This window comes from Solanum dulcamara, chromosome 3, assembly GCF_947179165.1.
Source record: "Solanum dulcamara chromosome 3, daSolDulc1.2, whole genome shotgun sequence".
Lineage (NCBI taxonomy): Eukaryota > Viridiplantae > Streptophyta > Magnoliopsida > Solanales > Solanaceae > Solanum > Solanum dulcamara.
The window spans coordinates 71,461,211-71,487,209 of record NC_077239.1 but is presented as its reverse complement, the minus strand read 5'-3'; the positions used below and the strand labels follow the sequence as shown (position 1 = coordinate 71,487,209).

The 25,999-nt window shown below is 32.3% G+C and overlaps 2 protein-coding genes and 1 non-coding gene across 3 annotated transcripts; all 3 read left to right on the top strand.

Annotated features, from left to right (window-relative positions):
- The first annotated feature begins 3,072 nt into the window (after positions 1-3,072).
- LOC129882010 (uncharacterized) lies at positions 3,073-3,441 on the top strand. The gene is made up of 2 exons (XM_055956114.1): positions 3,073-3,121; positions 3,248-3,441. Exons 1-2 carry the CDS (start codon positions 3,073-3,075, stop codon positions 3,439-3,441), a joined length of 243 nt encoding a protein of 80 aa, XP_055812089.1.
- A 17,621-nt stretch (positions 3,442-21,062) lies between these two features.
- Positions 21,063-21,163, top strand: LOC129883773 (U6 spliceosomal RNA). Its single transcript, XR_008765925.1, has one exon. It is a non-coding gene; the product is annotated as a U6 spliceosomal RNA (small nuclear RNA).
- Positions 21,164-21,945: 782 nt separating this feature from the next.
- On the top strand, positions 21,946-24,730 carry LOC129883647 (vicilin Cor a 11.0101-like). Its single transcript, XM_055958266.1, has 6 exons — positions 21,946-22,402; positions 22,787-22,962; positions 23,035-23,118; positions 23,505-23,771; positions 23,983-24,289; positions 24,576-24,730. Exons 1-6 carry the CDS (start codon positions 21,946-21,948, stop codon positions 24,728-24,730), a joined length of 1,446 nt encoding a protein of 481 aa, XP_055814241.1.
- Positions 24,731-25,999: the final 1,269 nt, after the last annotated feature.

The following is a 25,999-nucleotide window of genomic DNA, read 5'->3' as shown; positions in this document are numbered from 1 at the left end:
TCACATCCTTACTCACAGATATTCTGTAGGATTTGATGTTTAATAATATGTAGCCTTTCTGCAATTCTGAATAACTATGAGGATAGTAGGAACAATCCTTTCTATAAATTTATCACCCTTAGGTAATACTAATACATAGGCTAAACATCCTATCACCCTTAAATGAGCTAAACTTGGTTGTTTAGAGTGAAGCAATTCATAGAGACTTTTATTGTCATTAACTGATGAAGGAAGTCTGTTTATTAAATCAGTACAACCTTAATGCAATAACCCCAATATCCAATAGGCATATGTGACTGAAATCTGATAGAACTGGCCATATTTATAATATATCTATGTTTTCTCTTCACCACACCATTTTGCTGTGGTGTGTGAGAGCAACTACTCTAATGTATGACTCATAAAGTATGAAATAAACTTGTTTATTGAGAATTAAACAACTCAGTATCATTGTCATATCTCACAACTTTCACACATGTACTAAATTGAGTCTTGATCATTAGTAAAAAATTCTTGATGACAACAATAGTTTCAGATTTCAATTGCTGCAAATATACCTACACAAATCTGTTGTAGTCATATACAATTGTTAAGAAATAATGTTTCGTATCTATTGTAGGAATCTTATAGGGTCTCAAAAGATCCATGTGGATTACATCAAAAGGCATACATGCTCTAGAAGTGTTGTTAGGAAAAGCAAGCCTAGCTTGTTTAGCTAATGGACAAATTGAACATTTAGTCAATACTTCACTATCCTTATTACTGTGAACTAGTTTTAGGTATCTTAAAACCTGAGAAGATGGATGTCCAAATCTCCTATGCCACAAACTTGCATCCTATACTACTGCTCCTGTATTTACTTTGTATATTTCTTCTTGCCTTTGCTTTGTTGAAAGCATGTGCTTTGTTGAAATTTCACTCCTGAAAATGTAAAGTCCTCCATCTTCTTTACCAATCCTCTTTATCCTGCCACTGAAGAGGTTCTGAAATACAGAAAAATCAGGATAAAAATTCACAAAGCAAGACAATTCCCTTGTAAGTTTGGAGACTGATCGCAAGTTGAACTTGAAGTCTGGCACATATAGGACATTCCTTACAATATCATTATCAAATACATATGCTTCACCAATATGACTAATATTCACCCTATCTCCAGTGGGTAAATGAACTTGATTTCTTGGTGATGTAGCTACATTATAACTCCTGTGTAATGATTGTGTATTTGCTGTAACATGATGTGATGCCCCAAAATCTACAATCTAGTCCTGTGCAATAACATTGGACATTAAACAAGTAGAAATACCTGTCATGTTGACTTGCTTACAATCCTGCACATCTTTGTTCAACATTGCTAATATCTGCTTGTATTCTTGTTCTGTGAATGCATGTTCTTTTCCCAAATAGTCTTTGTCCTTCTCCTGATTGGTTGTAGCTTGAGAGTTATTGCCTGATACATTGTTTGCTGAGTGTTGTGTTGTCCTCCATAACCGCCAGAATAGAAAGGTCCTCCAGCTAAATTTCTGTTTGCTGGATATTGTCTCCCATTTCTATCATTATGTTTCATGTTACCATAGCCTGTCTTCTTTCTCTGATTTCAATCATCAGGGTAGCCAATTAACTTGTAATAGTTATTCTTAATGTGTTCAGTGAAGTGACAAAACTCATATTTCTTTCCTTTGTAGTCTTTTTCTTGATTCTTATTGACATGCATCACAACTTGATCTGTTTTTTCAACTATGTTAGCCATGTATGATGAGTGTTGAATCTCATCTTCTATGATCATGACATAAGATTGATTTATAGAAGGTGTAACTCCTTTTAGCAAGATCTGTGTACGAGATGAATCATAGGACTCATTCAAACCACTCAGAAACTGAATTAGTCTTAACTGTTGAAGATGATCACTATATACTTTTGATTGAGAACAATTACAGCAAGGATTTAGAACTACAGCATCAAATTCATCCCATAATGCTTTCAACTTTGTAAAGTAATGTGATACAAAGTTTGTACCTTTTGCAAGAGTAGTGGTCTCTCTAAGCAGCTGATAGATTCTCATATGATTCACCTTATCAAATCGCTCCTTCAAATCTGTCCAGACTGAGAATGCACTTGTTGCACACACAATTCCACCAAGTAACTCTTCACTCATCGTGTTCATCAACCATGAGAGCACAATTGCATTACATGTTTCCCGGTGTTCATGCAGTTCATCATCATACAGTTCCTTAGTGCAAGCTCCCGTAACAAAGCCATATTTTCATTTTTCTAATAGTATGATCCTCATTGACCTGCTCCAAATCTCATAGTTCTCAGATCTAGTCAACTTTATGGGAATCAACATAGCTCCTGAAGTGTCTGATGCCTCGATGTATAAAGGATCATTTTGATCAATTTTCACAACTGTCATTTCTGCAATTTTGAAAAACTTAAAGAAAAAATCGATCTATCTAGTTAAAATATGGTCTAAAATTGTCTATAACTCTTTCTCTAATCAAACATCCAACATCGAATACTTTGATACCATGTCAAATTGTGAGCACACAAACTCAACAATGCATCGAAGATTGAAGAGTTACAGAGAGGGAATGCTGAGAAGAAGAAAGGAAGAAAGGAATTTTCATTATCTATGAATGTGTACAATGTGAGCATAATTATATAACTAGAATATAATGCCAAGTGTGCACAAAATTTCCTAACTAATCAACTACCTATCACAGCTAACAACTCTAACTAACTCAATGATTACAGTACACTGTAACTAACTGTTGTAACAAACTAACTACTTCAAATTGAAACAGATATTCATTTGAAAATCACACCAAGACAATAAAGAATTTGAAAACAAGATAATAATTATATATGGTAACATATTAACTTTTAAATGAAAATATATATTTAAAATTTTCAAAATGTAATCATAACAATTTGATTTTATTCCATCTATAGCTATTTTACAAGCTATAAAAGCACACTCTTTGTTAGCTTGATCATTCAAAGCGCATAGAAACACATAAACACTATCTAAGGGTAAAGACTGAATACATTCATATTCTATCTCTAGAAAGAATAATGGCAAAGCTTTTGTCTTGTGTCCTCCTTGTTGCTGTTCTGTTTTTTGGTAATCAAGAATCTTTAATTTTTGTCTTTACAACTCTAACATTCAATATGGTATATATTATTGTGTATAATACTTACCTAATAATGTGAATACTCATTCTTGACCCTTCTTGTTTATTGAATGAAGTTGGAACAATGATCCCATCAGTTGAATCAAAAACTTGCTACCAAATACATCCAGAAATATTGTGCGACCAAGGCAGAGTTGAGCCAAAATGTTTACCATTTTGCAAGCAAAAATTTGAACCAAATGCTGGTGGCCAATGCATTGATCAAATTGGCTTTGATGGTCCTTTTTGTGCTTGTGATTATCCTTGCTAGTCACCCTTTTCTATTTTCTATATACCTTAATTAATAAACTTTTATTATTCCTACATGGAATCTTGGATATAATGTACTTCTATATTTTGGGATTTGGCTAATACTAATTCTTCCATTACTGCGTTTGCCTTTTTTTGTTCATTTTTCTCAGCTTCAATCTACAATGGTAGTTTGTTACTTTTCAAATGAATGAGAATATATATATGTGTGTGTCCAATTTTTAAATATATATACCAAACCAAATTAATAAAATTTGAGTTTTTTCGGGTTTCTCGGATTTTCAGATTTTTTGGGGATTTTTCAGTGAAGTATTCATCAAATATATAATTAACTTGTGCTTCAAATATTGTTTTACTCTTACCAAAATACAACTATTTAAGCTGTTTCTTAAGAAAATAACACAAAATATGACACTAAAATATTCAACAAAAGATAATAATGAAATCTCATAAAACAATTATTACAATTTAATAAGTCATAATGAAAATAATTTAAAAGTACTAAATCATGCTAAAATAAGTCTAATAAGTATTAATTATATGACCAAATATTAAAGAAAAAGTAAAATTACGTTATATATTTTAATTGTCTAAACTAATGTAAAACTAAAGAATAAATATAATGTCTAAGTTTGGGTTGACATTTCTGTTAGTGACATGTCAACCTCTATAGCGGCTGACATGGAACCGAACCTAAAAAATCTCTCAAAAAGTGTCCATTTCGCAACACACCTTCAAACGTTGACGTTTCGGACCAATACCCTTTTACGTCAAGTTCGATATCAGGAGTTCTACTTAACCAAATTCACTCTCGAAAAGTCCTATGGACTCCTTAACGCCTTAGCTAATAGAAAAGCTATAACGACCCAATCCTGTCATTATGGATAAGCCAATGGGGAAGAAATTTTGGCCAGAAATTTTTTGAGTAATAGCTTAGAAATTTCAAGATTAGGCCAGACTTAGACGAAATTTAAGTTAGGTGAGGTTTAGGGAAATCCAATAATGGATTGGAGTCGATTTTTAAGTTTTAATTTTTTGAACTAGTAGCTAAGACATTAAGGAATCCATAGGGCCTTACAAAAGTAAATTCGGGTGAGTAAAACTCTCGAAATCTAATTTGGCGTGAAGGGGTTATTTTAGAACATTAATGGATTGTGTTGTGAATTGGGCTTCGGGACACAAATTTTGAGTTTCTGTCTCCATGCAAGCCGTTACGGTTGGACGAGTCCCACTATGGCATATGCCACCATAGTGGAACAGTCGCGGGTTTAATGTCAGACAAGTCTCAAAAACGTTATTATTTCTGCGTTCTTGGAAGAACAAGGGGCGACCTAGGGCTATTTCTTTTCAGTTTTCCACCAATTTCTTTGGTAAATGTAAGTTAATCATTCCTCTAACTTATAATTCGATTCTTAGACCTTAGAATCTATGGAAATTCTTGTAGGTGAAGGTTTGGGCCTAAAATTAATGGTGGAAAAAGCCCTAGTTGAGTGAGATGATCATGAAACTGGCCAACGGTATTTTGATAAAATTCGGGAAATGCAGGTCATTGTTCGTTGATTACATATATTCTTTATTTGTTTTAGATCAAGAACAAGTCAAGACACTTCAAAAGGAAAAAACTCAAGTTCTTTAGAGCATTCAGGCTTGATTCGAGGTATGTAATGGTTGCGTTTTTCCATTTGTGTTATATGTGCATGTTAACTACTTCTCTAATATTGCACGCATGATATATGATTAGCGAAAAGGAAAGAACATGAAGTGAAATGATATCTTGTGAATCAAATTACATGCAGTGGATGCATTATTTAGTTGTAATTGAGTATACTTACCTGCATAAGGATTCAAGAGTTGGCATAACTGTGATGTGATTGTATATTATTGTCTTACTATTTTATAGTTTCTTGTTCATATTTTATTTACTGGATATGACTGCGTGATTCAACCAATACATTGTGGTTGTGTACTGATACTGCAATTAATCTATCTTTGTTGAGTATAAGACATATTCAGGCGGCTGTTGCGAGACCTCAGCTAGAAGATCATTGATCGTTCAGATTCATGGGTAAATCAACTCTTTCGGGCCGCCATGGATTCATTTAGTTCTCAGTCCTTTCTTTTCAGACTCAGACTTTTATATTCTTATTTTATATTTATTATTTTCAGGGCTTCATCCCCTTATTGTAGATCGCTAGCTAGAGTTTTGGTACAATAACTTTCAGATTCTAAGGAATTAATTTTTGCATGTTTTGGTAAAATTACCTGGGTTAGTGCCGGTGCCACTCACGAAGGGTCAGAATAGTGATAAAAGTCAACCCAAACTTAGATGTTATACCCAATCCTCCTGAATTGCCCTGGGCTTCACCTCAGTTAGAGTTCGTCCTAACTTAGCCTAGCTTGAAATTTTCAACTTCCCAATACGGAAGTTTTTCCACTCAACTTCTTTCACCATTAGCTCACCTATAATGACATAAAGGTTGTTACAAGTGACATCGCTATAGCGGAGATATTGATCATGTATTGTCATGCCCTAGAAGGGTACCCTAGACGTGGCCGGCACTCGAAAACCATTTCTGGCCTTCAAGTAAACCACTTGGTCCAATCACACTTTCATTCAGTTACATTCTATCAGCGGAAGACTCAAATCATAAGAATAATATTCATAATAAGGCCAAAGACCAACCACATCTCCATTTAACAACTAGAAAAAAAATAAAACTAGTCACAACGAAATAATTCAGCATCATCCACACTCTAGTCTATGAAACCTCTATCAACAATATAAGAGGTGTCAAGGACAAGTTCATGGCTACCACAAATCAAAATAAAGAAAAACTAACTCAAACCTGAAAAGATAACTGCGGTATCCTTCGGAAACAAGGAGGACTCACCAACTAGCTGGAAGTGGATAAATCTTCAACGGTGCATCTGTTGATGATCTCTAGTACCTGTCTCTGCATCATAAAATGATGCAGGCCAAATAACGTCAGTACGTGGAATGTACGAGTATGTAAAATGGCCGAATGAAACATGCATCAAGGTGGGATCAAATCAACTCAGAATCTCAACTCAGAAGAAGGTACAACTCAATCAAGATGTTTTGAGTCTAAACAAAATATAATTTAGACAGGACCAATCACATATAATCCAACCCAATCCGTCACAATCTGACTCAACTCAATCAAGATGTTCTGAGTCTAAACAAAATATAATTTAGACAGGACCAATCACATATAATCCAACCCAATCCGTCACAATCCGACTCAGAATACTATCAAGACCTATATGGGAGTTTTTCTTATCCGACAATCATCACTTATGAGCCAGTGATAGTACAACAAGCCGACGTTGTTTCCACGTCCATTCATACTTTGCCAAGGTAAGAACGAATCAACAAATCATAGATTCATAACCAATCAAGTCCTATTATATCAGGACAGTAATTTAGAAAACATCCGACTTTAACGGTCCAATCTCTTCCTATGTTTGGCAACGTAGTTATTGAATTCGAGTTATTACTTACTCTTACCAAATTCGGTGTTCGATACTTCTCCCAAGACTCAATGCTCATAAAACTCTATCAAATTAATTCAATCTAATCATGTCGACCAGTCTCGTTTAGACCTTTGTCAATTCATCAATTCTATCCCAAATCAAGCCTCTTGACCAATCATATTATCCAATCAACCCCAATCTTATATTTTTTTAAAGGCATGTAAAAGACAATGGCCTAGTCTATATCTTTTTTTTTTATTCTTAGAAAATCTTAAGAATATTGCTTACTTTACTTTCTGTCATCACCTTTGACTAGAAAGAATGTCTTTCCATAGTGTTCTTTTGTCAAACATTATTATTTAATAACTATCCAAGTTGTCCCAAATTAAACCAAACACTTCACGTAAAATTAGGAAATAAATGATAAAGTTTAGCTTTTGTTTTCTATATTATTAGAATATATCAAAGTGGAAGTATTATATGAATATACTAATAGGAATATAACTTTTTCTTAAATATAATTTAATTTCATAATGCTAATGGAATTCCATTGAGGCATCAACTCACAGAAATTGGATTCATGTTATATAACTAAAAGGTTAATCAAATATTGTCCCCATCTTGTTTCTAGAAATTTGGATCCGTGAAGGTGTTAAACTAATGAAAACATCCTAACCAACATTTCAGTATTCTTTCTATGTTCCATCATTTGGTAATTGAATTAAACTGTAACGTACCAACGGATTCTAAGTTACTGCAACCTAATTATCTATTGCTAATATAACAAAATATGTATAACAACTCATATCAATCAACTCTTAGGCATAACAAAATATGTATAACAACTCATATCAATCAACTCTTAGACATAACAAAATATGTATAACAACTCATATCAATCAACTCATATCAAACATGAAGCATTTATCAATTTCTCAACTTATCAATATCAACATAACAAAATCAAGTTAATAGATGTATGAACTCATTAGGACATAAATCTATCAAGAAAACCCAATTTCTATGAAAATTCAATCTCAAAGAAGATGTAGGGCACATGGTGAATTTAATCCATGTTTTTAGTAGCCTTACATACCTTAGTGTAGATTTTGAAGAAACCTTGATGTTAGGTCTTCAAAGGAAAACTTGAATCCTTGAGTTTGAGAGGATTTTATTGGAGATAATTTGAGAGAGAAGGGGATGAAGATTAGGGTTGTTTGGAGAGGCAAGAGACTGAAATTATGATCCAAAATGCGTCTAGTTGTGTATATAGATATTAGGTAATTTTACCAAAATATCCCTACAAAATCTGGAAAATCGGCCAAAATTCGCTGCAGGTCCTCTCTGTTCGACTAAGCATAAATTTTGACTCCGAACTAGGAAAAATACAATCTTGGTGGCGTTGGAAAGAAGACTCAAATACCTTTAATTTGATAGGTTATGGGACACCCAATTCGTTATGTTTTAGGAGATATGGTCAATTGAAGTTGACCCTTATACTAACTCATTCGGAAACTTATCCAAAAGAAATTCTTTGGACTTGGCTTGATTTTTTTTGGGATCCCTTATGACCCTAAATCACATCTAATATACTTTAAATACTTATAAATCAATCATAGATCATATATATAATTTGAAGTCTTCGAGTTCGATTTTATAAGTACATGAAGAATGGTCCGAATCTTAGTGAAAGAAAAAAAAAAGTTAGGGTGTTACATGCATATTCTATCTATTTTGAGATGAACCTATGTTTTAAAATCCTTATTTTGATTGCAATGTACCTTCAATAATATATTTTTCGGTAAATATATACTTCAGCGTGATTTAGTTTGGATGTACAAATCAATTCATATATAAATCTAATGATACATACCGATAAAAAGTAAGCTAATTTACAAAAAATAAAAACAAACTTTTTTGGTGTGTTTGTTATTTTCTTAAATACGTCTTAATTAAACATTACATAGAATGAAACTATTGCTTCATCAATTATCGTGTTAAACACTAAATAATGCAAATTTTAAGGCATGAATTTCGTCGTCGTCTTCTTCTTTTCTTTTGATTTTCCCTATAAAAAAAATATAATGTCTTTTACCATCTTCATCTAGCCAGGTACTATTGATTTCAGAAAGTAGTTGTTGGTTAAAAAGGAGAATCTTTAACAATTCCACTTAATTAGCTATTTTCTGAGCTTGTTTTCCGGCCTATCTTCTAAAGTAGAGATGGTTTGGGAGTCACGAAGAAACACCTCAATCAAAATGAATGAGACTTTTTAAGGAAGCCTTAATTGGACTCTACACCGCTACATATCTTATGTTGATCATCTAGATGATAAAATGTTCTTTCTTCCTCATGGATTGAAGACCTAGCTTTCATCTGTGTGTTAAAACATAATATTATACCTTTTGTTCTTGAAAATTGACTATTCTACATAATCATTACTTTTTTATCAATATATTTTTTATTATTAATGTTATATACACGTGCAATGCGCGTACACTAAACTAATACAATACATAAATAAGAGATGAACTTTAGCGCAATGAACTCAAGGAAGACACTAACATTTAAATATAAAAAAATAATTTATTGTTATTTTATTCTAAGTATTACAATGGTAGTGGAAAAAGAAATTAATGAATAAATTAATTAAAAAATAAATTCCACTATTTTTTTCTTCATTGTCCCCTATCTCCTTTTAGGGTGATTCCCCGCACTTTTTGGTCCAGTTACTTTAGATTCCCAATCCACCTGTTAAAAATAGAACACGAAAATTAATTTAAATACATAAAATATAGTTTGAATATTATTTCAACTCGACTAATTAATAAAAAGATGCTCCTTCATTCCCAAATACTACCTATACTAGTTCTGATAAATTAAATTAAATTTGTAATTTCATGTTTCAAGAAAATAAAAAATCTCACAGGAGAGTTAACCCGAGCTCGATTCAGAAGGTAAATCACTTGCTTTCGCTAGTAAGTAATTTCAAACTTGAGACCTCCGACATGAAAGTCTCAAGCCCAAATCACTGAATCACCTTGAAAGGTCATGCAGAACAATTTTGAATAATCAAAGACGTAAAAAAAGAAAAGTACCTTTGAGGGCTTGATAACCACAATCAGTTTCGCATCTCAATGCACAATAAGTGGAGCCATGGCCGTTTGAAGTGCATTCCCTTTGACAGTTTTCGTTGCAGCTATCGAAAGTTGCAGCCATGGAAACATGCATAGCTGAAAATACAATCATGCACATTAGAAATATTGATGCAAGCTTATTTGCCTCCATTTTTTTCACGAAGGATAATGTTTTTTATTTTTATATATAGATTTTGCTTCTTTTTTTCTGGTTGATTTTCTTTGCTTTATATATTAGCTTTGGACGATTTGTTAGACATAATAACATTGTATATTTATAGTAGTTTTCAACCCTTTAGGACGGAGGATATACCATAAAGTAAGGAAAAAATTGTGGATTTCCTTAGATTTTGAAAACTAGCACTTTCAAAGACTTGTGTTTCATAAATTAGAGAAAGCAATGTACGATATTTCGTACACCATGTTTTTATCACTATTCAAATACCCCCCCCCCCCCCCTCTCCTTTTTATTGTCCCGTATATAATAATAAATAAATTATTTGTCCATTTTAATAAATTAAGATGGATTTTTTTAATATTATCTTTATCACTAACTATCTACATAAAATATTTATAGTTCAATTTATTTATTGTTAGAAATAATTTAATAAAATAAACTTCTAATATATACTAATTTTTCAAGAGAGGGCCAAGTTAGGTCAAGTTAAAAAAAAATAGGAGAAACAAATCTTGACCACCGAAAAGTTGGACCGGGAAGGAGACAAATATTTCTTACCATTTTTGCTCTGGACCATTAAATCTTTGTTAAAAAAAATAAGTGTAAAAAACACAGCTAAATTATTGAAAGCGTAAGTTTCATATCTAAACTACTATATATTAATTTGAGAAGCACACCTCACTGGTGTGTGTAATAAACTTTCTCTACTCTCTATATTTTTTGAATTTTTTTTGCCATGTGGCATTCCACATAAATAAAATATTCCACATTGATAAAAATTAAATAAACTATTAATATTAGTTAAAAGTTAAAAATTAAAATATTTCTATCCCAAAAAAAGAAATAAATTTTTTTATAAAAGAAATTACTTTTTTTAAAATGAAATTCTTTTTTTAAAAAAATAAAATTTTAAAATTTTTTAAAATGAAATTCATACTTCACCCCACCCCACTCCTTCTAAAAAATATTTTTATTTTTATTTTTTTTAAAATGTCATAGGTATACATCTAATACAAAACAAGAAAAAGATTTGAAAGTGAAGGATTAAGTGGGGCGGGGTAGAATTATTTTTTTTTAAAAAAATAATTATTATTTGAAGGGGAGGGGGATGAAGTAAGAATTTTATTTAAAACTTTTATAAAAGAAATTTAATAAATAAAAATAAAACTAAAGCATTGGAGTGTGGTGTGATAAATTTTTTTAAATTAAAGAAAGAGTGTAATACACATACCACAATGAGAGTGAAATAAAAGAGAGATGTGTGTTTTTCAAACTAACAAGTGATAGTTTAAATATGAAACTCACACTCATAATAGTTTAGGAATGAAATTCAAAAAAGAAAATAGTTTAGATATGTTGACACTTATCTCTAAAAATTGTGCTACAACGAAGAAACTCAAAAAAAAAAGGAGAAAAATATTCAAAACGTAATTCTTCGATAATAACAAATGATAAATACAAAGCTGTAAGTGTAACTGTATATTCCATATTAAAAAATTATTTTATGATAAAATAGGGGGGGGGGGGAGGGAAATGTGTAGCCACAATAACGGTAAATCGTAATATATACATGAGATAGATTATTGTACATATCTGTTAATTATTATTTAGATATAATTGGTAATAATATCCGGTATAATATTATGTATAAGTATTAAGATAAGTATTTGTGGTAATTTTATTGCTAAAGTAAATTTTCCGCGTAATTTTCTATTTTGAACTTACAAGTGGGTTAACTAAAACAAAGAATATGCTGGCAGTAATTTTTGTCTACTATAAGTCCAAATGCTCATTAAAAAATGAGTGAAAAAGGATAAATCTCAATTGCTTAAAGGAGTGTGAAAGAACAAAACTTAAAAAGACTAAATAAAGTGATGTGAGCAAGAATTGAACCTACAACTTCCCCTTAGACCATTGAGCTACGCTTTTCATTTGCGTTAAAAGGGGTTACTTGAAGCTTATATACACATAATATTTAAATTTGATCTTATATATATAATGTAGTTTTCTGCCGAGGAGGTTCGGATGAACCCTTACCTCCCACATAAATGCGCCCCCATAAATAAATACACATTTAGTCAGAGGTGTTAGATGCCATCACTATCTTAATAAAATTTGAATCGTGACAATATTTTCATAGCGTGCAACACGTTAATTAATCACCGCAATAAATATTTTTGGTTGTTGTTATACGGTCTTTCAAGAATCAGATGTGAAGAGGATCAACGCACACTATTGTCAACAATTGCAAATCGTAGAATATATGAGAGACAATTTAAAATTTTTCTCTTGTATCTCTATTTGATTCTCAATCTCTGTATATATACAACTACATGGAAATAAAAAGAATCTTTTATTCCTAATAGACTGTAAAGATATTCATAACAGACTGTAAAGCTGTCCTATTACAACTAATATAGCAATAACATTTACAGGTGTATTTTATTAACAAATACATATTATTAAAGCTGTCCAATAATATGCATTTACAACTAGATCAATTCTTATCAGGTGCATTTTGTGTCTATGTTGGGCTCATCTATGTTGGAAGGAAATTGAGGCCCCATAATGTGGTCCAACATAGTTGCACATATGATGTGTTGAAATCGGAATTCGAACATCCCTCTCAAATTAGAGGGGAACGGAGTAAGCCCTAACTTGCTTATATTCCGATGATATGAAGGTTCGACCAAGGGTTTTGTGAATATATCAGCTAATTGCTTATTGGAGGGGACGAAAGATAAGGAAATCAGGCCAGATAAATATTGTTGACGGACAAAATGACAATCAAGCTCAACATGTTTCATCTGTTCATAAAAAAATTAGATTTTGAGCTATATGAATAGCGGCTTGACTATCTGAGTGGATAAGAACCGAAAGAGGAGGAGAAATCTACAGGTCTGTAAGTAGTTTGGATAACCATGTTAATTCAGCCACTAATCTCCTCATTGACCTGTATTTTGCTTCTGCAGAAGAAAGTGAGATTGAGCTATGTTTTTTGGACTTTCAGGAGATAGAAGATCCACCTAATAAAGATCCACTTACAAATTTGCGAGAGTCCCTGCAAGATGCCCAATCGACATCACAAAAGGTGTTGAGGGAGAATGGAGGTGATACAGTGAAGAAAATATTGTGACTTGAAAAATCTTTCAAGTGATGACTTGTAGTCCTGCATTGAAATGATCTGTAGTAGGTGTTTGCTTAAATTTTCTTAGTGTCAAAACTGCAAATGATAAGTCTGGTTTAGTATGTATCAAATAATTGATTTTTCCAATGAGATATTTGTGTAAAGTAGGATCTAATAAAGAAGTGCCTGATTCTGCAGTTAACTTGACTGATGGATCTAAGGGAGAACAAACAGTACACAAATGAGAAACATCAAATTCCTCTAACAAGTCCAAGGTATACTTTCTTTGACTGATTATCATACTTTATTCCTCCCTTAGAATCTCCATTTCCAAATAATAATGTAACAGATCAAGATTTTTTATTTTGGACTCTATGTGCAAGAAAAATTTAAGGTCCTGGATCTTTTGAATAGCATTTTCTGTGATGAGTATATCGCCAGCATAAACTGCAACAATTGAAATGAAATGACTTGTTTGCTTAAATAATAATAAGTATTCATTAAGAGATGTGTAACCTTTGAAACTCAAAGCTCCAGCAAGCCTAGCATATCATTGCCTAGAGGCTTGCTTGAGTCCATAAAGAGATTTTCTAAGTTAACAGATAATGTTAGGTTTGGGGGGGAGGATCCAAACCATTAGGAAACTTTATATAGACCTTCTCATGAAAATCGCCTTATAAGAAGGCATTGTTTACATCAAACTGAAAAATCTTCCATTTTTTTTTAATTGCAATAGCCAATAAGCATCTAATTGTAGTCATTTTTAGAACTAGGGAAAATGACTCAGTATAGTCAATTCCCTCTTTCTGTATATCCATTTTTACTACTAATCGTGTTTTTAATCTCTCCACTGTACCATCTGCATGTTGCTTGAATTTGTACACCCATTTACAAGGTAAAGCTTTTCTTTCCTATGGCAAAACCAACATCCCAAGTATGATTAGATTCTAAAGCATCAATGTCATCTTTCATAGTCTTTTTCCATCCTAGATGAGTAGAAGCTTCATATGAACTTGTAGGTTCCGTTATAGAAGAAGTATAATTGAGAATCATTTGACTAGGGTTAGAAAGACTAGTGAAAGAAAGAATGATAAGAGTGCTAAGAACTACAAAACATGATTTTATAACATCACCAAGAAAAATAGTGTGGCAAATGTAATCTTTAAGGTGTGGAGGTAGTTTTCCAATGATAGCCCTTTGATATATCCTAATACTTGATTTTGATGAGGTTGCATCATGTTCAGAAGGATTTGATGTCTGTTCTAATTTGTTACATTCCGTATTTTTGCATTTTGGATTATTCGTAAGCTAACGATTATAAATTCAAGAACTTTTAATTTTGAATTTTAAAAGGACATGATTTGTTGTAGATGCCAAGTTATATGAATAATTTATGTGTAGTAAAATACATCTCAAGAAGTACCCTTAAGCCAAATCAAAATAGAAGTCATCAAATATGTTTTTCTTAAAGTCACGTTTCGGGTAAGCTGACTTTGGGAGGCCATAACCTCTTTATAATTTGGGAATTTGGGAAAACTCTCAAAATGAAAGTTGTAGGTAATTGAAATATCTTTCCAACCATAGGTTGTGGGATGAAATATGATATCGGAGTAATAAGATATAGATGTTTTAAGTCTGATAGGCCAAACTAAATAGTGAATTCGGCCCAACCCAATTCTAATTCGGGTCAGGCCCAATACCCACAAAATTAATCTAATTTTTTATCTCTTCCTTCATACTTTAGACTAAGAAAATATCCAGAAAAATTTCCAGAGAGAGAGAGAGGGGAAGTTCTTGAGAGAAAAACCAAATCCGACCAAAATTAAAGCCCCGAATCTCAAAGCTCTTGAAGAGAAAATTGTTGTACGTCGCATTGGCTTCAATTTAAGCTAGATATCATCCAATAAGGAGAAGATTTTATGTGGTTCTGCAAATTTAAGGTAATATTAAAGTCTCATTTTCATTGTTAACAAGTTTAGTTAGAGTTTTAACGGATTAGAACGGAGAAAATAGTGTTATAAACTAGTTTGGTGATTTGTTGAGATTTATAGGTTAAAGGGTTGTTTTAGGTAGATTAAATGGATGGAATTATCTTAGTGATGATGTATAATAATGGTTGATATTGTTTTGATGTTGTTGATGAGTTGTTGTTCTTGAATTTGGAGGAAAAAGGTGTATGAAAATTGTGAATGTTCAAACCCGTTTTTGGAATTGAGTAGCTGGTAGTAATTCTGGAATATCTCATTGTGTAGACCTTCGATATTAGATATTAAACATGTTTTGGAAAGCTAATACACATACCTACAACTCTTATGTTTATGTCTTAGTCTATATCTGCTGCTAGTATGTCGAAAACGGAGGATGAATAATAAGACAAATTCTGTCCAGATTCTGGATTGAAAAATCCTTCATGTATAGTTGTTCGTATTTTGATGATATCTCTTTGTAGAAAATGATTTTTGAGTTGATTTCTTTTGCATTGGAAACTTAAGACAGAGATCTAAATGTTTCATGAGGTCATAAAGTCCAGTTTTGCCGTTTTCATTTTCAAAATTTAGATACAACGTGAGGTACTTGACTTTCCGAATTTACTGCTTTGGTAACATGAGTCGGGTGGAAATATTCTAGGCTTATTGTCAATAATAAATCTTATTTTGTGTCAATATTTTGGATTGTTGATGTTGATTGATGATTATATGGCTGGTTTGAAAGTGGGAAAAGTGAGCGGTATAGGGGATGTGCTGTCCAATTTTTTTTAGAAATAACCTACTAACGATAGACTACGTTTTATTCTTGTCCATAGCTTAACCATAGTGCTTAACGTTTTAATATAGGTTGAGACAATATTGGACAGCATATACGTATAAACGCTAAAGGTATGTAAAGTTAACATTTTCTTCTTTTGACATGATCCATATGAAACGAACGAATGACGTATGCTTAAATTCCAAAGAAACTCTTATTCGTAGATATACTCGGATGGCTACCGTTCTTGATTTTCAAAATTTATATTGTTATGTCTTGACTCATGTGTATGATTTCAGCCATCCTAGTTGGTATACTCATGTTGTGGTATAATTCATATTTTAGTATAATCCATAATTGGTGTGATTCATAATGACTATTGTCTTGGTTTTCAAATGATGGACTGTTTTGCTTATTCTATTAAGTCTCCGATAATGATCAAATTTCACAAGGTTGCTAATGATACCTTATTCGTGCATATTGTTATGGTATTATTCACCGAGTCCTATGATAGGCCGGGTATGTTATCATGTATGGATTCCACTACATTATTTATCGAGTCCCTTACTAGAGGGCCGGGTACGTGATATGATAATATGATATTATGATGATATGACGATATGATTATGGCACCGAGTCCCATAATGGGACGGATACGGTATCAGTGTACACTACTCTATTTACCGAGTCCCTTGCTAGAGGGCCGGGTATGGTATATATATACATATGACGATATATTTATATAATTGTGACATCGAGTCCCATAACGGGCCAGGTACGATATATGATGATGATATGCATGTCTTCATTTTATAAGACACGGGTACAGTGATTTATTGATTATGATACTTGACTCCTGAATCTTTATTTCAGATGTGATCTCCTTTACGATATTTTATGCTTTATATACTCGGTACATATTTCGTACTGACCCCTTTCTTTGGGGGGCTGCGTTTCGTGCCTGCAAGTACAGATACTCATTTTGGAGAGCCGCCACCTTAGGATTCTACTCAACGGGTTGAAGTGCTCCATTGTCTCGGAGCCTAAACTTTTGGTACTAATCCTTATAATGTATATATTTGTGTATTTAGGGATACGGCGGGGCCCTGTCCCGTCATATGCTATTGTTAATCCTATTAGAGGTCTGTAGACACATGAGTGGGTTGTATGTAGATATTGTCCGGTGTACTAGTATGGCTTATATTTTTGGACGTTTACATTCGGAGTGGAAGCCTTGTCGGCTTACATATTCTGTTATCTTATTTTTGACAATTAAGACTCCCCAAGAAATAGCTGATTTTGGTATATATATATAAGTGACCGTTTGAGACGACATGCTATCCATATAAATTCTATATCCTGTTTAATTATCGATTGACAATAGATAATATGTGTGTATACGAGTGTCTAATTCGGACACTATTCACGGCCCACGGGGCTAGATCGTGACATAATTGAGGTGTAGGATCAGAAGGAATTGGTGAATGGGATGGTGAGGAAGATGAAACAGTATTAATGTCCATAGGATCTGAAATGGTTTGTGTAGTAGAGTGATCTTGTAAGTTAATGTACATGTAAAACAGTAGTATCTGGTGATGGAGTTGAAAAAGGAAAAACATCTTCCATGAAATGAACATCTCTTGAAACAAAAACCTTCTTGTTCTCTAAGTTAAGTAACTTGTACCCCTTTTGATTGTTAGGTTAACCTAAGAATACATATTTGTGTGCTCTTGAGTCAAATTTACCCCTACCATGTGCTAAAGTATTAGCATAACACAAACAACCAAAATACTCTAAACTTTGATAAGGAGGTTGATGCCTAAATATGACCTCATAGAGTGTTTTTCCCTAAAGAATTCTTGAAGGTAATTTATTTATCAAGAAAGTAGCAGTCAGAATACATTCACCCCAATAGAATAGCAATGCTCTTGCAATTTCAAGAAAGTGCCTATGCTTTCTTTCAACTATCCCATTTTGTTGTGGGATAGCAACACATGATGTCTGATGAAAAATTTCATGTGAATTTAAAAAATGTGATGCAAATCACTTTTTCCTAACTACATAGCATTATAAGATCTGATTATCTTTACTTTAGACTTGAATTGCATTTCAATCATTCGCAAGAAACTTTGAATAACAGAGAAAACATTACTTTTAGCACTTAGTAAATATGTCCATGTTCTCCTATTATAATCGTCAACTATAGTTAAAAAATACATGTAGCTATTATAAGTAGGTACTTTATAGGGTCCCATGTGTCAATGTGAATAAGATTAAAATTAGTCTTAGAAGTGATTTGACTAATGGGGAAAGACAATCTGAATTGTCTATCCCTTGGACAAATATCACAATGATAGTTGAAATGAGAAGGAATTGAAACAAATAGAGACCTTCTCTTTATCCACCAAAAAGTTGAGGAAAAGAAACAAAATTGTGAATGATAAAATTTGTGTGAGACTCTAAAGAGAGATTCTGACTGGCATTAGGCTGCAGAGGAATGGGTTGTAACAAATAGAGACCTTCTCTTTATCCACCAAAAAGTTGAGGCCTCTTCAACAAAGGACCCTGTAACAGACAATTGTCATAATTGAAAAAGATAGTATATTTGAATTTATTACTGAATTTATAGACAGACAAAAGATTATACTTGAAGCTTGAAAAATATAAAACATTATGTACAGTCATATCAGAAAATAACCGCACACTCCCAATATATGTAACAATTATAGAGTGAGAATTAGGTAGATTAATATTAACTGGAACCCTAAGGACAGATAAGTTGATAAATGACTTAGAATTGAAACATATATGCTCAGAAGTTCTTGAATCTATGATTCAAGAGTTGGGATTAAAAACTAAAAGGCAAGTCCCAAAGTATTTTAGAATAGTACCAGCAATTGCATTTGCATTGATTTTAGTTCCTGCATTATTAACAGATGATTTTGGTAGCTTCATATGTTTCATCTTCTGAATAAAATGAGTGAATTGCTCCTTGTTCATGTGTTGACTAAGCAGCTCCAGGTAATCTCTAGAATCAGCCTCCTCCATACCTAGAACTGCATTTTCTTTGATTTTTCCTCCACCATTCTTATCATGTCTGAACTGAAAATCCTTAGAAAATCCATTCAATCTGAAACAATCTTCTGTTATATGACCTATCTTTCCACAATAAGTACAAGAAATATTTAGGTTGTATTTCTTCTTCTCTTTAAACTTTTGACTATACATTGGGTTCTTCCCTACCTACTGATAATTGGTAGTCTTAGGATAAGAAATATCTGGCCTAGATCTAGTTCTTGTGGGTTGTGCTACTAACAACTTTTGAGTTTGTTTTCCATTTCTATTTTGATTTAAATTATCATCTATGAAGGATGAAGAATCAACATGAATAAGGGGACTCATATAAGTCTGCCTTTGACTCTCATCCTGTAGAATTGGTGAATAAGCAATGTTGATGTTAGGTAAAGGATTTATCATAAGAATGTTACCTCTAGCTTGAGCATATGCATCATTAAGCCTCATGAGAAATTGTATGAGCATTTCACCCTTCAAAGATTTTTCTAGTTTCTGTTTACCTTTACAGATGCACACACAAGTGTATTTATCATGAGAATCAAGAGAGGCTAATTCATCCTATAGTCTCTTAATCTTGGTGAAATATCCTGCGATATTGTTAGTTCATTGTACTAATCTATTGAGCTCTTTTTTAGGTAAAATAATTTAGCACCATTTGATTGATCAAATCTGTGCTCTAAACTGATCCACAGATCCTTAGCAGTCTTAGAGTATATGACACTGTCTGCTTTATCCTTTAAAAGAGAGTTAAGGAGCCAAGATGTTATCATGTCATTGTACCTACTCCAAGGCTGTAGATCCTACGATGCTAAAGCTGGTGAGGATTAGCTGATAGTGCTATAAGCACTGATCTCTTTCATCCCTGATATCCCATTTCATCAAATGGGGTGGTGATCAAGTCCATACCAGGTGAATTTGATGAATGAAGATGAAAAGCATGATTGATGTCAATGGTATTTGCTACAACACCATTTTCTATTGATGCCTCAGAATTAATAGTTGATTCATCACCCATTATAGATCTTCTGATGAGGATACAAAAAATTGATGGTTGATTATATATTATTGCTCTGATACTATGTAGAAAATATGAGAGACAGCTTGAAAATTTTCTCTTATATCTCCATTTGATTCTCAATCTCTATATATATACAATTACATGAAAATAAAAGAACATTCTATTCCTAACAGACTGTAAAAGTATTCATAACAGACTGTAAAGCTGTCCTATTAAAACTAATATAGCAATAGCATTTACAGGTGTATTTTATAACAAATACATATTATTAAAGCTATCCAATAATATGCATTTACAGCTGGCTCAATTCTTATCAAGTGCATTTTGGGCCTATGTTAGGCTCATCTTTGTTTGAAGGAAATTGAGGCCCCAAAATGTGGTCCAACATAGTTGTACATGTGATGTGTTAAAATCGGAATTTCCACACAAATATGACATATTCTTCAACTTGCAATGGTGAATTGCTTCCTTTTAAATTTTTTCTTTAGGCTAATTGATTTTCCATGTTGCATATATGATAAAAGGAGAATTTAGTGGGTGTTTGCCTATTTAGAAATTATGTTTGGTCATATTTTTGTAATAAATATTTAGAATTAATTATAAAAGATAAAAATAGAATTTTAGATATTTTTCAAATTTCAAACATAATTTTAAATTTAAATTATTTTAAAAGAATTTATTGGTAAACGTTGACTTTAAACAAATTAAAAAATCATGTTTGAACAAATCTTAATATCTTGGACTCGGGCATCTACCGCCAAAAATTTACGTGGTCATGGTTTTGCCCACACATGAAAAGAGTCCGAAAAACATGTTCCCCACCCCTCGAACAAGTTTCGAGAGAATAGTCCCTTCGGGACATCCGATAAATCGAAACGATACAAAGAAAACGAGTATAATTTTTGTGTAAGAATAACACTAACAATTTAAGAAATGGCTCAAATTTTTAAAAATCATGAATGTGAATTTTAAATTTTAAAATAAATAAATTAGGAGAGTCAACTTTCAAAAGAATTTTATATATATGATTCAAATTTAATTGAAGTTTTAATGTAGACTTTGAATATTGAATGAAAATAAAAAAAATAAAAAATTTCTTGTAATTCCTTTTAGTTTCGTTTTATGTTTCGATGTTTCGTTGCACATAAAGCTCATTGAAAATAAAATATTAAAATGAAATCAATGTATAAGAATATTTTTGTTCGTTTAGGATATATATAAAAATGGACGCATGGTTTGTAATATTTATATAAGATATTATAAGTAATAATATCATAACTATAAATAATATCTACTTAAATAAATTTTAAGAACTTAAAAACAAATAAATTATCAGTTATTACAAATTAAAACAGCATGTTGATATAAAATCTTGTTTATTATCAATGTATATAAATTAAAGAACATATATTTTATTCACCAACAACAATAACAAATATTTATATAATAATCAAATCAATTTTCTACAAAATAATTATACTCAGATTTTTTTTTTTAATAATTAACCTTGTTAATTAGTTCTTTCTCTTTTGTCACTTATTGCGTTACGCGGCAATAAGTCTCTTCTTGTACGACCACGTAAGTTGTATCCCTTTGACACCCGTCTTCATGCATGTCTTTCTATTCAAATTCTCATCTCTATCTTCCTCAAACATTACCCTTATATATAATACTCCCTATTCATACAATTTTCATTCTTAATACAGAGTAAAAAAAAAATATTACAAAAAATGACGATGAGAGCAATAGTAGTACCTTTTCTATTTTGCTTAGTGTTTGTAGCTTTGGGTACGAAAGAATCGGAACTAAAGCGATGCAAGCATCAGTGCAAGACGTTACAACAAATGCCAGAGTATCAAGAGGAAAAATGTAATGAAATGTGTGAGAAACTATACCATAGTGAGAAACAAAAAGAAGAAGAAATTTCGTCTTTTTTTCCTTATAAAGGAAGAGAAGAAGAGGGAGAGGTAGAGAGGGAAAATAATCCTTATGTATTCGATGAACATCATTTTATTACTGGAGTCGAGACCCAACATGGAAGAGTTCGTGCTCTTCCTAAGTTTACTGAGAGGTCTAAGTTACTTAAAGGAATTGAGAATTACCGTTTTGAAATTCTTGAAGCAAATCCAAAGACCTTTGTTGTCCCTAACCATTGGGATGCTGACGCTGTCTTGTTTGTTGCTCAAGGTATAACTAATTCTTTAATTTTGTGTACATTCATATTTTTGGACTATACAAATTTAAAAACACGTTGTAAAGATACTTATTAGATGCTTGATAAATTTCTTCCTCCGTATGAAGACCTCCTATCCTTTTTAATTTGTTCCAAAAAAAATTATTTTTTTTTGGTTAAAATTTTAATTTTAACTTTTCATATTGCATCTTTGCGATTAAAAGATATTTTGGTAAATTTGGTATAATTTTAGTTTAAGACTACAAGATAGAAAAGTCTTAAATTTCGTGTCAATCCAAGACCATCCCGGTGATCACAGGAGTAGCAACTCAGCTCGGCATGTTTAAAAATTCTGTAAGGTACTAGATTTTAAATTAGTAAGTTGTAACATGGTGCAGGGAGAGGAACGCTGAGCTTGGTCCGTAAAGGGAAGAGGAATAGCTTCAATATTGAACGTGGGGATATTATCAGGGTTTGTGCTGGAACAACTGCTTACTTAATCAACAGGGACAATAATGAAAATCTTCGCATACACAAGCTTCTCATCCCTGTATCCACCCCTGGCCAATTTCAGGTACGTAAATTTAGTGTTTCCATATTTAATTCTTCCACTAATAATGTATATTTATATATTTGTTTGATGCAGCACTTTTTCGGACCAGGAGGGCGAGAAAACCCTGAATCTTTTTACAGTGCCTTTAGCTCTGAAATACTTGAAGCCGCGCTCAATGTGAGTTAATTTTCATTGGATATACTCCCTACATTTCAATTTGGTTGTAAGGTTTGATTTGGTAGCTTAGATTTTTGAATCCTTTATTTTTAAACTAAAAATAGCTATAATAGTAGCTAGTTTAACGATTTTAAAAAACTAAAAGAAGATTTTTGAATTTTTTAGTCTTGAACAAAAAATATAAAAATAGGTAGAATAATGTATCAGAATGCCTTTTCGGTCGGGTGATTTTAAACAATGCCACATGAAAATTAGTTCGAGTTTTCAAGAAAAGAATGTCGAAACAGACTATGAAGGAGAGTAAAAAACAAATTGAAATGGGGAGTAAGTAATTAGGAATGTTTGGACTATTTTATTAATTTGATATAGTAATTTTGTTGAAACAGACAAGGAGGGATAAATTGCAGAGGCTGTTGGGGCAAGAGAGGGAAGGAGTGATAATAAAAGCTTCAGAAGAGCAAATCAGGGTAATGAGCAAGCACGAAGAAGGCGGAATTTGGCCATTTGGTGGAGAATCAAAGGGCTCAGTCAACATTTACAGGCAACGGCCGGTGCAATCCAACCAGTATGGACAATTCTATGAAGTAGATGATAGCCACTACAAACAGCTAGGGGACCTCGATATTTCCCTCAACCTCGCTAACATCACCCAGGTGACCAAATTATAAAGTTGGTATAATTTGGAGTGCATAGAGGCTAAGCATGTTTATGTATTATGTTGATGCTTTACACACCATCAAAGTTAATTTTTTGTATTTCAAGTTTTACTAATTTTGATTCTTTTGACAGTTAATTTATTTATTGATTACTACTCGGCGTGCAAGCTGACAATTCTTCCTTCAATTGTTCGATTTGTAAACATAGGGTGGCATGTTAGGTCCAATTTACAGCTCAAGGTCAACAAATATAGCAGTAGTGGTAGATGGTGAAGGTTACTTTGAGATGGCATGCCCTCACTTGGCGTCTGAATCGGGTAGACAACAAGGAAGCGAAGAAAGGGAACCGAGAATTGGCTTAAGTTACCAAAAGGTGAGTTCAAAGTTGAGGCGTGGGATGGTGTTGGCCATCCCTGCTGGCCATCCGTTCGTCGCTGTAGCTTCCACCAATCAGAATTTGCAAATCTTTGGCTTCAACATCAACGCCCGCGACAACGAAATTGTCCCTCTTGCAGGTGATTTTATGCATAAGAGTTCAGCTCGGTGCGTTACAAACATACATATTATACTTGAGTTACTTGCGGTAACAAATAATTTTAGATAATTAATTCTCGACCATTTATTTATATGCACTGTAATTGATCTTACCATCAGGTTGACTCTCATATAATGATATTTCCTATCAAATATATATTTGTTAAGACTGATTTTAATTTGACGAAAAATTTCAAAGACAATTTTTTATGAGTTGAATGAAAATATTTATCTCATTTGATTTAAGGACTCATTTGTATTGGTTAGGGAGGAACAATGTGATGAGTCAACTGGAGAGGGAAGCACTGGAGTTGGGTTTCGGGCTACCAGCAAGAGAAGTGGAGCAAATATTCCGGAGCCAACAGGAGGAGTTCTTCTTCCAGGGACCTGGTGGTCAATGGAGTGGCCGAGCCGCTGCATGAATGGCGGGTTGTGGTTATTCCGCCTTCAATGCGGGTTTATGTTGGCTACAAGAGATGAAGACAACAATGTTATAGTTTTTGCACTAGTCATGTTGCTGCTACTACCTATCCTGTAAATGAGTTAATGAGTGATTATAAAATGTAAAGTAGTAGTGGCTTTGTTGGGTGCCGCTAATAACACTTGCCAACTTTAGTTGGGTTGTGGCATATATATATATATATGAGGAAATCTAAAGTTAGACAAAAGCGCTAACACGAATAAATAATAGCGGTCTTGATGTGTGAGAGAGCTGTGGGGAGAAAATTTACTGATATAGCTCTTATAAATCTTATTAGTTCAATATTTAGTGGGTTAAAATAATATTTTTATTACAGGATAAGTGGATCAAAATAATATTTTTATTACAAGTGGATTAAAATAATATTTTTATTACATGATAAGGAGTAAAATATTATACACAAAATAAAATTTTTATAACTTTATTTCTTCCTCATGCATTTTTTCTTGAACATTTTTTTACAATTTTCATATATCAAATTTATCTATTCATGCCTATTTATAAGAAAGTTAAAGCCATCATTTGAAAGATCTTAGAATCATGGCTCGCTTAATATTGCCAAAATTAAAAGTTGTGTTCAACTTGGCAAAGATAATGACTTCAAGTTGATAAGAATAATTCAGCATATGTGAATTTAAGTCGGATAGTTTTCAAATTGAAACTGAGTTGTTATTTTTGACCATGAAGTTAATTGTCAAATCAAGCTTGAATTCTAACATGAGTTGATTGGAATTACGGAATGAATAGATGTTATAGGTGATAAATAATTTTTTTTAGGATTCGCTCATTTTAATTAGCAAAAAATAATCTATTTTTTAGGGATAATTACAATAGTCATTCGTTCGTTTTAATTATTAAAAAATGAATATTATATTTATGTATATTTGATATATATTAATATATATTCAGTCCATGTTTCAATTATAGAATGTATCATAATTATATATTCAGTATAGGTCATGTATAAGTAATCTAATATTATAAGTAATCTAATATTGTATAGTCCTATATTGTATAGTCACTATATATTTTTTATTATTTTTAATATAATAAAACATAGCATCATTTGTTGTAAATTAATTAGTTTATTGTATATAGTTAAAATTGTTCCCTTTTTTTATATGTGTGTGGCATTTTATCTTTGTTAGATATACACCTCAACAAAATTGATTCATCATCTATAACATATATCCATTCCGTAATTCCAATC